The 15,417-nt window shown below is 40.0% G+C and overlaps 1 protein-coding gene across 7 annotated transcripts in view; it reads left to right on the top strand.

Annotated features, from left to right (window-relative positions):
- The window catches only part of Nalcn (sodium leak channel, non-selective), a 352,387-nt gene extending 343,884 nt beyond the window's left edge, over positions 1 to 8,503 (top strand). For 2 of the 7 annotated variants that reach the window (XM_087585081.1, XM_087585082.1), the window contains exons 41-44: positions 1,326 to 1,475; positions 4,251 to 4,368; positions 4,940 to 5,035; positions 6,775 to 8,498. In XM_087585081.1, the coding sequence (XP_087441207.1) occupies positions 1,326 to 1,475; positions 4,251 to 4,368; positions 4,940 to 5,035; positions 6,775 to 6,968 (558 nt within the window). In that variant the 3' untranslated portion in view covers positions 6,969 to 8,498. 7 annotated transcript variants of the gene reach the window in all.
- The last annotated feature ends 6,914 nt before the right edge of the window (positions 8,504 to 15,417 follow it).

Genomic DNA, 15,417 nt, shown 5'->3' with positions numbered 1-15,417 from the left:
TGTCTCTCAAGTGATTCTGGAATTCTGTCTAGTTGGCAATTGACACTAACCATCACACACACACACACACACACACACACACACACACAGAGAGAGAGAGAGAGAGAGAGAGAGGCCTGATATCCCTTTAAATGCATCTTCCTTATCCATATAGAGTGTCAGATTCTAGTGCAGCCTTAACTCTATTCCGGCTTCAGCTCATTCCCCTCAGCAGGCTCCACCACGCATTGCAATTGAATAAAATTTGTATAAAATTAAGGTTTTAAAAAAGCAATTTATGGGTATTAAAATATTTATAATCTCTACTTATTGAACTCAATGGTATGAAATCCCAAAAATATCTACAGAGACAAAATTTACAAAACTACTTTTAAATTGCTGTTAAAAGTTTCAACATATGGTATATCATGTTATTGGGTCTCTAAAGACTACCTCTCATGGAATTTTAATGATGTGCCTGCTGCCTTCTGAACGTTAAGTTTGTATGAGGCTCTCACACATTAACAAATACGAACTCCATTAGCATATACTGTGTTTCCAGTGAGTACTTCTATTTGGGTAATTAACGTTTATAAATGCTTTTGACTCATACTTCTCATACAGAGAAGAAAAGCACATGACTCAGTATATACTTCCTGCAATGCAATTAATATTATGTAAGATTTGCTTGATCCTGCCCTTCAAAACAACAACACCCACTACAAAAAATATGCATTTCTGTTAGAGAGAAAAGTCCCTAAAGAAAAGAAAAACTCCAGCCCAGCCTCCTAGAGCAAGATGAGCTGCCCACTGCACACTATAACTCTTATTCCATGAATCACAAATGTCCTTGCTCAGACTCTAAGAAGGCCTTGGCAAGGAAAAAGAGGTTGTTGCTGAACTGACCTGCCAGCCTGCCCTACAAAGTCCAGAACCAAGGCAGGAGGTCAAAGTTTCCCCATCATCTACTCATAGCCCTCTGGTGCTTAGGACTTTCAGGAAAATGGCAGGGGCAGGTGGTTTGCATTGGTTAAATATGGATAGAATTAAAGAAAAGGAAAAATAAAATACCCACATTAGTAATTTTTAATAACATAAACCAGTATGGATGAGCATAACAAATCCAATTGTTATACAAATGAAAAAGACGGGGATGCCTGTAATCTCTAAGACTTTTATATCAATCTAACATCCTCAAAACTAGTTCAAGAGCCTTACTTGTAATTTCCTAAGAGGTCAGCAATCCCATAGGTCTTCTGAGAGAGATGAAGAAACTATGACTGGTGAGAAAGGGGTAAAGAAGTGGGCACCTTTTCCCTCTTATGAAACCAAAACATTTTCCATAGAAACAGCAGCAGTCATGCAGCATCATCCACAGCCTGAGAGAGAGCCAGCAGCAAGAGTTGAGCCGATTCCTGAATCCTCCCAGCATTGAGACCACCCAACCAAGCGAAGATACCAACGCCAACAGCCAGGACCACAATACGCAACCTGAGGTAGGATAAGGCACCCTTAACCCAAGGATGTTTTATGGGGGTCGATGCAGGTTACACAGATATTTCAAATCAATAACAGACATTCTCACGTGACCTTTTGTTGCAAAAGAACCAAAATTAATGAGAACGTGTATATCCGGATGCTTTTATTCTGTGTGATGGCCCTGGAGCAAGAGAATTGGTCCTCAATATCCTCTTTAAGGACAGTCTTCACCCCCTGTAATAACACAACTTCCTCCCACTAAGTTCCATCATTTTACTGCCTCCCTTTAGTGTCTTAGGCTGAAGACCAAGTCATCAACTTATGGACCACTCAAGATTTAAACTACAGAATACATATACTAGAAATGGTTCACATTCTTAGTGGGTTTTTGCTTGCTTTTTTAATCTAAAAGAGTAATATCATAATAGCTGAACTTGAGCATATAAATGTTATGTGATTTAAAAGATCATGATTTACATGAAGCCCTAAATCTTCTTCCCCTCAGTACATCATAGAAATTTGCAGTAAAGTTAGGAAAATGTGTGCACTTGGCTTTCAACCCTCTTTGATAGCCAAATACTTTGGGGATTTGTCTTTTCTTAGTTGGGCAGTGGAGGGGCATGTAGAACTCAGAAAAGTTGTTTGAGGATCTTCTGTCCATTAAAACACAGCTAGTTTCATTTTCAAAGTTATTCTACATGCCTATTAAACAAACAAACAAAAAGCCAGGATTTCAAGCATCTGCGAGAACCCTGTGCTTATGAGAAGCAGCTGGCGGGGAAGACCTGCCCCTTTATGTGGCTGCAATAATGATTTGATGCTAATCACATGGAGTCCATCCAGCACACTGTTCAGTGCCTCCAGCTGCAGAGTTCGTGATGCACAGAAATACACTCAGAGGAAAGGGACGAAATGAAGAGTAGGACTCTGTGTCCCAGTAAAGGCTGCAAAAGGAACTGTTGAACCATGGTACAGTTTTCTGTGGTCTGATGGTTCCCAACATGAAACCAGGAATCACCTGCCTCCTTCTACAGAGTTGTATGGGAGAATTCAGCAAAAGAGGCCAAAAGAAAGATCCATAGTCATCCCGCCACAGGTTCAACTCAAAAACATCTGGCAATGCTTTATGAAGAAGAGCCCAATGAGATTGAGACAGACAGTGAGACAGGACCAACGATGAAGGGGAAGTAATGATTGCAGAACTCTCAAAAAGGTTCACCATAAACCAAGTAGTGGAAAATGCTTAATTTAGTGTGGAAACCAAGACAGTGAGGGGTTGGAGAGACACCAACTATTCCAGAGGATCCAAGTGCCATTTCCAGCACCCACATCTGACAGCTCACAACTACCCATAGCTCTAAATGCAGGGCATCAAATACCCTCTTCTGGTCTCTGTGGGTACCTATATCTGTGTATGCATACACTTTTGTAGACACACACAAATACACACATACAAACACACATATAAATAAATAAAGTAAATCTAAAAAAAAATGGTGACAATGATTTGGAGAGAGCAAAGTACCAGGTAAACTAGAAATGGAGGCAAAATGCCTAGAAGTCTTCAGCATCAGGTAATCCTGAGTTTGGGCTTCCTTGTGGCATATTATAGAGCCCTGTCTGCCAAGATGCATCTTCTGGAGCTCCTGGTTCTGACTTCTAAGCTAGCAAAAGACCATGGCTGCAAACCGTCCTATACCTGACACCCTATCTTCATATAATACCATTCTCATTTTCCAGCCAAGTTTAATAAATCAGTGATATCCTCAGGCTTGAAGGGAGTGAAGGATGGGCACTCTTCAAGAATGGTCAAGAAAAACACTACCCACAGAGCTGTGAAGGAGCAAAACAACATTAAGAAAGAACCCAAACTGAGGAAAAACCCTTGGTCCTGCCAAGGCTGGACCCCTCAATGTAGGGGAATGTCAAGGGGCAGGAAGGGAGAGTGGTCGGGGAAGGGGAACACCCTTACAGAAGAAAGGGAGGAGGATGGGATAGGGGGCTTATGGCCGGGAGACCGGAAAAAGGAATAACATTTGAGAGGTAAATAAAAAATATCCAATAAAAAATAAGAAAGAACCCAAACTTTTCTATAAAATCATTTTTCAAAATGAGTAAAACATGGCATTTGTCTCTCTGTGACTTCCACTTAGTATGATGCCCTCTGGTTCCACTTACATTCTGATGTTCTAAGAAAAATAGGGTTACTATAGTATATCTGTTGTTTTCTCCTTGGTCTGTCAAAATACTTTACAAGAGAAACTTAAGGAAGAAGGGTTTATCTGGGTTCACAGTTTGAGGATGTGGTTCATCATGGTAGGAAATAGGTGAAGGAAAAGCAGCTGGTGACATTGCACCTTCAGTAGGATAACAGAGGTGCACGCTGCTGCTCTAACTGCTTTCTCCTTTTTGTTAAGGACTGTCCACATTCAGGATGGGTCTTCCTACCTTAGTTAACCTCCCCAAAAATGCTCTCACAGACAAGGCCAGAGGTACATCTCCCCAGTGACTCTCAATCCCATCAAGTTGACAGTGAAGATAATTGTCACAGTTAGTCTTCACAAGTCTCTGATATATCTCAAAATAACTAGAAAAGTCACGTGGTTCTGATACACAAATGGTAGACATATGAGAGCCAGAAGTGAAAATTATCTGGACTTCATCACCGTATGTTATAAAATCATAATAATTATCATACTACACCCCGTAAAGTTGTACAAATATTTGTGACAAATTAAATATGTGCATTTTTAAGAGAAATAACTATAATGACTAATATTTCTCCCATGTAGTCAAGCAGTCAGCAGCAGCTCTTGAGCCCTACTCTGTCAGACAGAGGAGGAAGTCGACAGGATGCAGCAGATACTGGGAAACCCCAAAGAAAGATTGGGCAATGGCGTCTGCCCTCAGGTAGGTACATCAATCATTTCTCTACCTGTTGGGGACATTTAAGAGGAATTTGCTGTCTTTATTTAGGATCTTAGATTTTATTTAATATGTAGATCTGTATTAGTCAGCTTTCTGTTATACTAATTTATACCTAAGAAAATTTACTTAAAAGGAAGAAAGGGTTGTCGACTTACTCGTTGGAGGTTTCAGTCCAATTGTCAGTTAGTCTGTTGCTACTGGGCTGTAATAAGGCTTCAGAGCACAGTGGGAATGTATGAGGAAGCAGCTTACCTTACCACAACCAGGAAACAAAGAGAAAAAGATTGGCATCCCACAGTCTTCTTCAAGGGCATGATCCCAATGACCCAAGACCTCCTACTAGTTGCCACCTTTTAAAAATTCTACTACTTCCCAATAGCACAAGCTAGGACCAAGCCTCCAACACCTGGGCCTCTGGGGGACATTTCAGACCCAAACAGGTTGTGTATCTGATTATTATAGACAGTGAAAACAATGAAATGTATTCCCTTATCAGAAACATTCTCCTCAAAGTAACTTCTCTAAACATAACTATATTGGCCCTCATTTGCAGCTGCCATCGCTGAGAAGACGGCACCTGTTAACAAAATGAGCAGTTACAGCCAAGATCCAGAAAGAGAGGAGGAAGAGGTTTCCAAGGGCTTCCTGGGTACAGTCAAGGCATTTCAAATATGGGCAAAACTTATCTAAGAAGGAATGGGTAGATATGATCTTCAGAAAATGCCATGGAGTTCTCAGAAAAGGCTCAGGTCCTACTTTATCCCAACACATGCTGTGTATCACCACTCTGACATGAGCTTCACCTCAGTAACAGCAGTGGTAGTCACAAACCTCCATGTAGCACTGACCACTGTGTGCCAGTCACCACTCCAGGGTATTACCTGGCTTTCTTCATTCAACCCTCACAAGTCTATTCATTCTCCACTTTACACTGATTTAGTAAGAGCATCTTCTTCTGAAGTAATGTGAGGAACCAGAAAACCCTGATGACCTCATGAAGGAACATTGCGCAATGAGGGAAAAACAATTCTACACACAGCCCAGTCTCCTCTTTGTTGAGATCTGAGCCTATGATGAAATAGAACTTCATTCATGAGTTAACCATGCTCAACTTGAGTTCCAAACAAGTGAGACTGAGAGACCTTGAAAGTGACCTTGAAGTGACCTTCTGCCATTTGTTTGTTCACCAAGCAATGGCAAATGGCAGAAAATTTATATTCTGAAGCTAGATGTGTGCCATGGATCCAAAGCCACCAATAAGGAAGGACTTGAGGAGGGATCAGACCAGATATAACTTTTGTCTGGTCTCAGCAAAACTAAGAGAGATAGGAGGCAAGATTGAGCAGGTGCTAGGACCTCAATGTGAAAAATCCTTAAATGACAGACTGGGAAGTTTTAGTTTCATCTTATGGGCACTTAGGAGGGAGACACTAAAGATTTATAAGCAAGAAATAACATTTGCAACCTAGACTTTAGAACGACTGATGTGGTTGGTGACAAGCCAAGAGCCACTTATTTACCTCTGGCAGTGTCTGGATACAGATGACAGGCTACAGAATATTATAGCAGGCTGAACACAGCTGATAAGAGCATGGCCCACACTGTCAGTTCAACACTACAGGTCAGTTTGAGAGATGAGCTGGGAAGAATGTCCCTCCTTGCTATTCACTTACATGGGTGACACTGACAGTAGTACTTGTCTATGTCGCCTCAATGTCAAAAGTGGTGACAACCACAAAGACAAACTACCAGGATCATACTAGGTGGGAGCCGCCAAAGGGAAATAAAAAAGAACATTTTAAGGAGGCACCAGGCAGCACGATGTGCACTTTGTCAGGCCATCTCATTAGCCCATCTCAAGCCTCCCAGCACTACAGTGAGGTCGTTTGCATTGTCTCCATTTTACACGAGAGAACACTTAGGTTTAGAGACACACAGTTGCCAATGACTTCATATCTGCAGGTTACATACGGAATGCAAGACCAAGGCAACAGAAAGCAAGGCCACATCTGTTTTCCACACTTGCCCCCAACCCCATCTCTCCTTACCTTAAACTACACTACCACTCTTTCCCCTTGTTTTCCTAATACCACTACACGTCCATTTTACACAAACTGTGGCTGTGTGTAGTTTCTATTTTCCTTAAAATAAAGGGAACCATCAGTGTATTTTCCCAAAAGTTATTATTTGCCACCCATGAGTAAAATTTATAAAATCATTGGGAAGGATCAACTAAAATCTATTGGGAAGACTCTTACTTATCACCTGCAGATAGAATTTGGGAGCCAAAACCACTACTACTGCTCAGAATATTATAATTTTCCAGAAATGGCTAAAGCATGCTGAAACAACAACCCATTGATAATAGGACTCTTTTCAATCCCACAGCTCCCAAACCAATAAGCCATTCTGTGTCTTCGGTTAACCTACGGTTTGGAGGAAGGACAACAATGAAGTCTGTGGTGTGCAAGATGAACCCCATGCCAGACACAGCTTCCTGTGGCTCCGAAGTTAAAAAGTGGTGGACCAGACAGCTGACTGTGGAGAGTGACGAGAGTGGAGATGACCTCCTAGATATCTAGAGGGGAAGCAAAGCATAGGGATTTATCGGGTGAAAACCACTGCCTAATCTCTTGTTTTATCTCTGAGAGAGCAAACTGTAGTTGCCAAACCCTAAATTTCACCCGAGCATGGCATTTTCAGAATTAACTTTTGTTCATTTATTGGAATGGTCCCTCAAAGAGTATGAAGTTTCAGATTACTCTCATGTATTAAAGAAAATCTGGGGCTTGGGATGTAAGTCAGTGAAAGACCACTTGTCCAACCTATGAAAACCCGTGTGTTTAAAACCCAGAAATACAAGAAAAGAAGGAAAATATGTATAATGCAGTATTGATAATATTAGAAGCTGCATCAATAGTAGATGTGTATTAAATATTCATGTATTCTGTCTGTGTAAGATAAGCTGTACTCACCTGCACTCCTGTATTTTGTTACTACTCCTCTCAAAGAGTGCTAAGCCCATACTGGCCCATATTGATAGTACAGGAGTTGTAGCTCTAGTTCACCTTTTTTTCCCATTTCCAATAGAAATACTTTCCTTGGGAGAAATTATTTATGATTGATCTGAAAAGGTCAATCATGCTAAAATGACAGCAGCTTCAAAACTACAGATTCTGGATTTTTAAAAACATTCCTTTTCTCATATTATTTAAAAAATATGCCTGATGTTAAAAAAATTAGACAATTTGATTTTTTATTTCAAGTACTCTAATTGAACTGTGGCCTGCTTCCAAGAAAGTTATATATGTAGGTCCCATGTAAAGGAACTGGCTATAGATATAATTGGTATATAACAAACCTGTAGGTATATTATTCATGGACTTGATGAGACAAAAATATTTTGAAATCTTTAAAAACCCTTTAAATAACTGAGTTTATAAAAAAAGAATAAAAGTGTTGGAGTCAACATAGCTAAAAGTTTACACTTGAGACTTATTGTGGACTTCATGGCTTATCCTTGCTGTATCCATTTTGCTATGAATCAGCAGGAACATTATGGGTTGGCTTTAATACACCATTACTATGTAGATTGAAAATAATTTCCCTGCTTCCAGAATTATCTATTGAAATAATAACAGAAGGGTGCCAAAACTTCACTCTAAACCCCATTGGGAATACCACAACATAATTATATTTTCCCACACACCAATGCTCCAGGTTCTCTGGGAAAAGTGGAAATATAAAATTATTGGAAAGCATTGATGGGCCCTGGCTGGGCAGAGTCTCCCCTGAGTTGTCATTATCAATTGCATATTTGATGATCAGATTATTTTAAGAGATTGAGTGTGTAAAAATTCCCTGATGCCTAGGTTGCTTTATGATATCCTTTTGTCTATTTAACCTTCTTCAAATAGCCAAACATTGTGTCCTTCCTACACAGAAGATGTGATATAATGTGCCCATCTACTGCTTTTATGATTACTTGTGACTATTAGATAATAGGCAATTCAAGTTCATGCAGCCAAGGGGGATTTTTATTGGGTTTTATGTTTGGTCAGAATTTGATTTTTGGATATAAAAGCAAAATAAAACTCTGATTTGTAAAAGAATTTACTATGACCTAGTTGTCATTTTTAAACCCTTTCTTTGTACGTGTATGGGATAGAGCACTCTGTAGCTAGCACTTTGCAAACCCTATATGGAGTATTCAGGCCATACTTGGTTGGCAAAATCTCTATCCATACTAACCACCTTAAGGTCAACTCCCAGAGCCAGAGTATTCCCCTGCAAGGTTGTGTTGACAAGACTAGGTAAATGCCACATGCCTTCTACTTAGTGAAGCAAAGAAGACAATAGTGGCCAGAGAATGGGTTGGCATTAGTGCTGAAAAAAAGTAATAAAATGATTTTTTATTGGCTCATACATTGAGAAATATAGCTTCACGTCCACTAAACAGTGGGCCCTTCCTGGAAGGTCTGGAATGGATATTCAGTAAAGCATCATCCTTACTTGTTCTCTCATGAAGCAAAGACAGAACAGCAATGTGTTCAAAGCCACAACACATTCAGTTCAGCCATCACATACCTTCTGAGTGACTGAAACATGTGAATTACCTGAAGCAGACTGAAGGCAGGTCAGTGACAATAAGTAATACCTCTTTTCAATATTATCCAATGGAATATGCAAGACTGGGTGATACAGGTGGAAAACTAGGGACACTCATGGTCCCTGGTGCTCAAGGAACCATGACAATCCTATCATCATGATACCCATTGCCTTTAATTGAGAGAACTGTCAGATCAAAGAACACCAAAGATCCTAAGGAGTAGAATACTTTTTGTATACCCTCTGAGAGAGAACAGACTGCACACACATTATCCATATGGCAACTTAAAAGGGTTCAATGGGAATAGGATGGGATGGAAAGGGTGTATAATGCCATTCAGATATTCCTAGTGAACCCTAGTGTTTCAAAGCCAATGCACACAATCATTAGCTCTCTAACTATACCCTGCGATGCTGAATACGATAAGGGCACATAGATGGAAAGCAATTAATCTTGCATTAACGTGGTTTCTAAGTCAGAAATGCTTTGCATGTCTTTCATTATTGGATATAGATTGGTTTGATATCTTATGTGTGTCAGTGATAGTCCCCTTCACAAAGCCATTCCATCCTAAAATTTGAACTAAACAAAAGCAGCATATTATTAGTTGAAGTTGGTGTGAAGATAAGGGCATCGCTTTTCTCACCTACTCTTACAGACAGAACTCTCGCCTGCAAATTGAATAAACAAGCAAACAAACAAAGCTGAAGTTCTGGCCTCTGGCACCTATGAAGGAGGTCTCCTTTGGTAGCATAGTATTTACTATCTAGGACACATTAATTTGATAAGACTGTTCTCCTAGTAAGAAGAGACTCACGGGGAGTAAAATTTCCCATGAAGACAGTGACACGCAGGAAAGGAGGCCATCCGAAGATGGAGGCAGGGGCTGGAAGGATGCTGTCATTAGCAGAGGAACATTTGAAGCTGTGAGAAGCCACAAGAGTCAAAGGAAGGCTGCTCCCAAATGAGCCTCCAGGGACCCTAACCTGCCACCCCTTGCACTTTCAACTTGTATGCAGCAGAATTTGAGCAAACTAACTTCTGCTGCTTGCATCCACCTAATGTGTGATGCTTTCTGACAGTAGCCCTAAAACATTAATACACAACCCAAGTCACCGTGACCCCCCCAAGATGGCTCACATTACCCAGTGTGCCAAGAAATCTAATTTTGAAATTATCAGTATAAATCAAGAGATTTATTTGTTGTCATTGTTTGGTGAGATATTGCTCAGGCTTTTATATAACCTAGAATGGCCTTGAAGTTTACATATAACTGAGAAGGATCTTGAACTCCTGACTTTCATACCTCTACCTCTTAAATGCTAGAATTGCTTGTTTGATTAATCTTTCAGGCTCTACATTTACTGGTTCACCTACATGTAATTTTGGATGAACTTTAGATGCCTCTCTATGCCACAATTCAACATCTTACCTTTTAAAAAAAAAGGCAAGAGAGGAAATTTCTTCACTTCATTTACTTGAGGAGTTAGACAGACTTAGTCTGGGCTCACTTGAGGCATCGTCTGAATCATCAACCAACTAGTTATTCTCTCTTCCAGGAGCCTCAGTGGGCCAATCATTAGCCAGTCTTTCATTTCCTTAGCTAAGATTACTGTTAGATTTAGTAACTATCTAAGGCTGAGAGTGGATTTGAAGAAACACTTTTCTTTCATGAAGTTTAAACCCAACGAGAGCACTTCTATAAAAACGACTCTCTAGCATTACTCCAAGAAAAAAAATCCCAAAAATTATTGGTAAGACTTCTTTCTCTTATTATCTTGTCTTCTTCATCCCACTCCTCTGTGGGGTGACTAAATAAAGAGGCAGATTTTATTAAAGAAAGTATCCTGAAACTTTAGCATTCAATTACTTGGTGAGCCTTTCAAGTCTACGTTGGAAAATCTGAGTTGGAAAAACACCTGCGTTCATCTCTCCTGGGATGGGAGAAACAAAAATGCAAATGACAAGTCAGATACTGCATCAGCCTGTGCTAGGATGCAGTGGCAGAAGCCATCTTAGGCTGGGCTGGGCTGGGCTGGGCTGGGCTGGGCTGGGGCTGGGGCTGGGGCTGGGCTGGGGCTGGGGCTGGGGCTGGGCTGGGCTGGGCTGGGCTGGGCTGGGCTGGGGCTGGGGCTGGGGCTGGGCTGGGGCTGGGGCTGGGGCTGGGCTGGGCTGGGCTGGGCTGGGGCTGGGGCTGGGGCTGGGCTGGGCTGGGCTGGGCTGGGGCTGGGCTGGGCTGGGGCTAGGCTGGGCTGGGCTGGGCTGGGGGCTGGCATTGCTTAGAATGGGCTATAGTCCTTCTCCTCAGGGTCTCCACATAGCTCTGCATTTGGACTATACTGGTGAGTTTCAAACTGTACTCTTTGGGTCATATAGTTCTGTAAACAACCTGTGGGGGAAAAGGAGAGAGAGCTGGGTGTGTATTAGAGAAGAAGATGGTCCTTCTCATAAGCCTTCCACCTGCTGTGCATTTTCACCTCATAATGGAATCTGCCCCTTTACAGACCATCTCTCCTTGGGAGTTTGTCACTATTCATATTCCTGCAGAGCACCTCTCTCATATAGACCTGGTATCCAGGTGATTGTCCATTCCCAGCCTTCCTGCCTGCCTTTGACTTTCTGTCAATGGCAGGTTCCTTCTAGCTCCCTGGACCTTCTCTTACTGGGATCATCATTCTCAGCTTCCATCTAATTAATTAATTAATTAATTAGTATCCTAATTAGAATATCTCCTCCACCCTTCCTCACTCCCCTCAACTTCATTTCCAGAGAGAAGCATCCTCATGGGCTCATATGTCTTTGTAGTTCTTGCCTGTGAATCGCTTCTATGAATTGTCCACGTTGGTGCTTGCCTTCATAGTGTACTTTCTTAATTACTTTTACTGTTGTAATGATAGAACACCTCAACAAAGGCAAGGTAAGGGAGAAAGGGTTGTTTTTGTGTTCATAGTTTGAAGTTACAGTTCATTGTGGTGGGAAACTTACAGTACCAGCCTCTGGTCACATTACATCTATAGTCAAAGCAGAAAGCAATGAATGTCAGTGTTTAGTTCATTTGGCCTGATCAAGACACTCCCTCAAACGCATGCTCAGAGAACCATATCCACAGGTCATTCGTTAAAGTGGCAAAGGAAATTAATTGAAATAAGACACAGCATGTCCGGGCACTGTGTTCATTTTGTCTATCAGTTCTGGTATATGCTCAATACTTGACAAAAACTTGCCAAGTGAATAATAGTTAGGCGGATGGATGAGGATAAGTGATGTCATATGTCACTCAAAGTAACAAGCTCTCCATCCATGTATCCATAGAGTCAATGTCTTGACACCATTATTTGTAGTAGTAATTAATAAAAATATGAAATGAGACACCAACCCATGCTATCACCAGCACCGTCCGGCCACATGGCATCTGTGGGATATTTTCATATCAGTCAGCCAGACTCAGCAGATTCTCTGTCCTGGAGCTCTCAAAATATCCCCACCTGGCTCACTAAGTTCCTAATTTCCATCCCATGCTGCCACCAGCTACTCTCTGGGCCCTGTGGCAATCTCACTGCCCTGGCTAGCCTCAGCAGCAACCACGGTTAGCTGTCACAAACCCCATTAACCCAACAAAATCAAAACTCTAAAGCCTTGTAATTTACTGATTAGATTTACATCAGTAAATTCTCACCCCACAAAATGTCCACACAATAAATTCAGATATTTGTGCTTTCCTCCCATGAATGTCTTCAACACAGTTCATGTGCCTCACATAGGTGGAGCTACAGTCCAGGACCAGGAAAAAGCAGAAGGACTATTCACCTCCCAGTGAGACAATTTAACTTCCCATTGTCTTTACTAGGAAAATCATGATCTAAATATAGCATTAAATTCCTGCCTCCCCCCTCCCTTCACCCCCAGGATAGTGAATCAATAACTTGATGTTCTGTTTTCTCACTTCTGCTCAAGAAAAAAGGATAAGGGTGACTTGGATGCTTGCCAAATTGCATGTTATGTGTATTTTATTATAATAAAATTTTCCTTAGTTTAAAAGAATCTAGTTATTTTAATCCTTAAAACTGTGACCAAATTGAGATAGCAAACCATTCCAATGCCATTCTTAAATCGTTTCCACATCTTTTTGATTCCTTTACAGTACCTGATTTAAATTCTGTATTTTAATAGACTTGCTAAAAAGATGTTTTCTACCATCTAAAAGTCAATGATCTTTTATAATTTTGTCCCAACATTATATATAACCCGTTCAAGTGAAAATAAACAAACGGACAAACAACAACAATAAAACTCCACTACAGTCTTGCTAACAAATTTCTAGATTCTGTTTGAACACTAGAGGGCTGCAGTCCAACCCTTTGAATTCAGCCATGGACTGTATGTTTAGAATAGAAATTGCTTTGTGGTCTCTCTTCATGGGCAACTGGCTCTATGTTACTGTCAATTTTTTGAAGTCTAGTCACAAAATAAGTTTACCTGCAAAGGGAATTTCATAATGTTATTATGTTCCTTTTTCAAAATGTTATTGGTCACTCTGTTTCCTATACAATATATTCATAGTGACCTCCTTCCCCCAAATAACACTATGTTGAAGCCCTTGTTTTGATGATCATTCATTCCTGACTGTTGCTCGTGCCTGGCTAACCACTACAGTATGTTCATTATTGTGTTGTTCCTGTGACAAGATAGCTGCCAAAGCAACTTAAGGGAGGTAGACTTTGTTGTGGTTCACAGTTTGAGGTTACTAAGTCCATCATGGTGGGGAAGGCATGGCAACTGGAGCACATGACAGATGGTCACACTGAGAAACCCTAATCATGTGCTTTTATTCTTTTTCCTTTTAAAAAAATTGAATATTGTGAACATTGTTATACAGAGAGGTCTCTCTGAGGTTGAATTAATTTCCTTAGTGTATTAATCCCCAGTAGTATCCATTTTCTTGTAAAGAGCATACTCTTGTCCTTCTTTACATGTGGGTAAAATTCCATTTTCCTTGTAAGCCAAATTTTCTTTATCTGTTTATCTACTTATGAATGCCAGAGTCGGTTCCATGCCTTAGCTATTATAAATAGTACTGAAATGAACACTGGTATGCAAAGGTCTCTGTGACATACTGATTTAAAATTATTTAGGTAAATAGGCATTGTGTGACTGGGTCACAGGTCATATATGGTTTTAGAGTCTTGAGGAACTTCTGTTTTCATGATTTCTATGTTAACTAGACTATTTGACATTCCTTTCATCAGTATGTAAGGAAGGGTTCCCTTCCTTCGCATCTTCAGCATTTGCTGTTATTTGTTTTCTGACTGGGGTAAGATGGACTCTCAAAGCAGCTTTTTTTTTTTTGGCATTTTTCTGATAGCTACTGATGTCAAACATTTTTCATGTTTATTGCTCATTTGTATCTCGCCATATTAAAACTGTTCATTGTGTTAGCCCATTTATTGATTGAGTTGTTTAATTTCTCCTTCCTTAGTTTCTTTAATTCTTTGAATTTTTTAGGTATCAATATTCTGTCAAATATGTGGTTGTAGTAATTTTAAGACTACTTTTTCAAAAAGGAGTAGCTTTGGAATTTTAATGGGGATTACAGTAAATGAGTAAATTTTAATGGATATTACAGTAGATTGCTTTTGGTAATTCAGAATTCTTCATTATATTAATTCCACTGACCCATGAACATAAGAGTTCCTTCCATCTTTAGTATCTTCTTTGATTTCTTTCTTTAGCATTTGAATTTTTTGTTATAGAAGTCTTTTGCTTCCTTATTTCAGGTTAGTTTAAGGCAGCAGTTTTCAACCTAAAGGTCAAGACTCCTTTGGGGATCACATATCAGATATCCTGCATTACAGATATTTACATTAAGATTCATAACAGTAGCAAAATTACATTTTTGTAGTAGCAACAAATAATTTTATGGTTGGAGATCACCACAGTATGAGGAACTGTTTTAAGGCTCACAACATCAAGAAGGTTGAAAACCACTCATCTAAGCTATTTTTTTAGACAATTATCAATAGGATTATTTTCCTTGTTTGTTTTTTCAACATGTTCATTATTGGTATATAAGAAGGCCATGCTAAACATCTGTGCTCTTAAGGCCTTCTATTGACTGACTGAGAAACACTGACATTGACTGCCATCTACTTCGGTCATAGTCTACTGATTTAAAAGATACATCTAAAAATACATTCACATTAGCGCGTAGTACATAATCATCAAATACAAATCTAACAGCATTCATACAAAATTAACAAATACAATGACTATCATATTATGCCCTATAGTTTTAGTGGAAACTACGATAAGAACATTCCTCAGCTTATGGAACCCAGCTAACTGTCTTTTTTTCCCCTTAAGAAAGAAGAAAAGAATCCTGATGCTATCTACTTGGTTTCTTGTGCTTCTTCTCTTCAGGGAAG

Source organism: Rattus norvegicus, chromosome 15, assembly GCF_021556685.1.
Source record: "Rattus norvegicus strain SHRSP/BbbUtx chromosome 15, alternate assembly SHRSP_T2T, whole genome shotgun sequence".
Classification (NCBI taxonomy): Eukaryota; Metazoa; Chordata; class Mammalia; order Rodentia; family Muridae; genus Rattus; species Rattus norvegicus.
The sequence above is the reverse complement of the archived record's forward strand: the minus strand, read 5'-3'. Positions and strand labels throughout refer to the sequence as shown.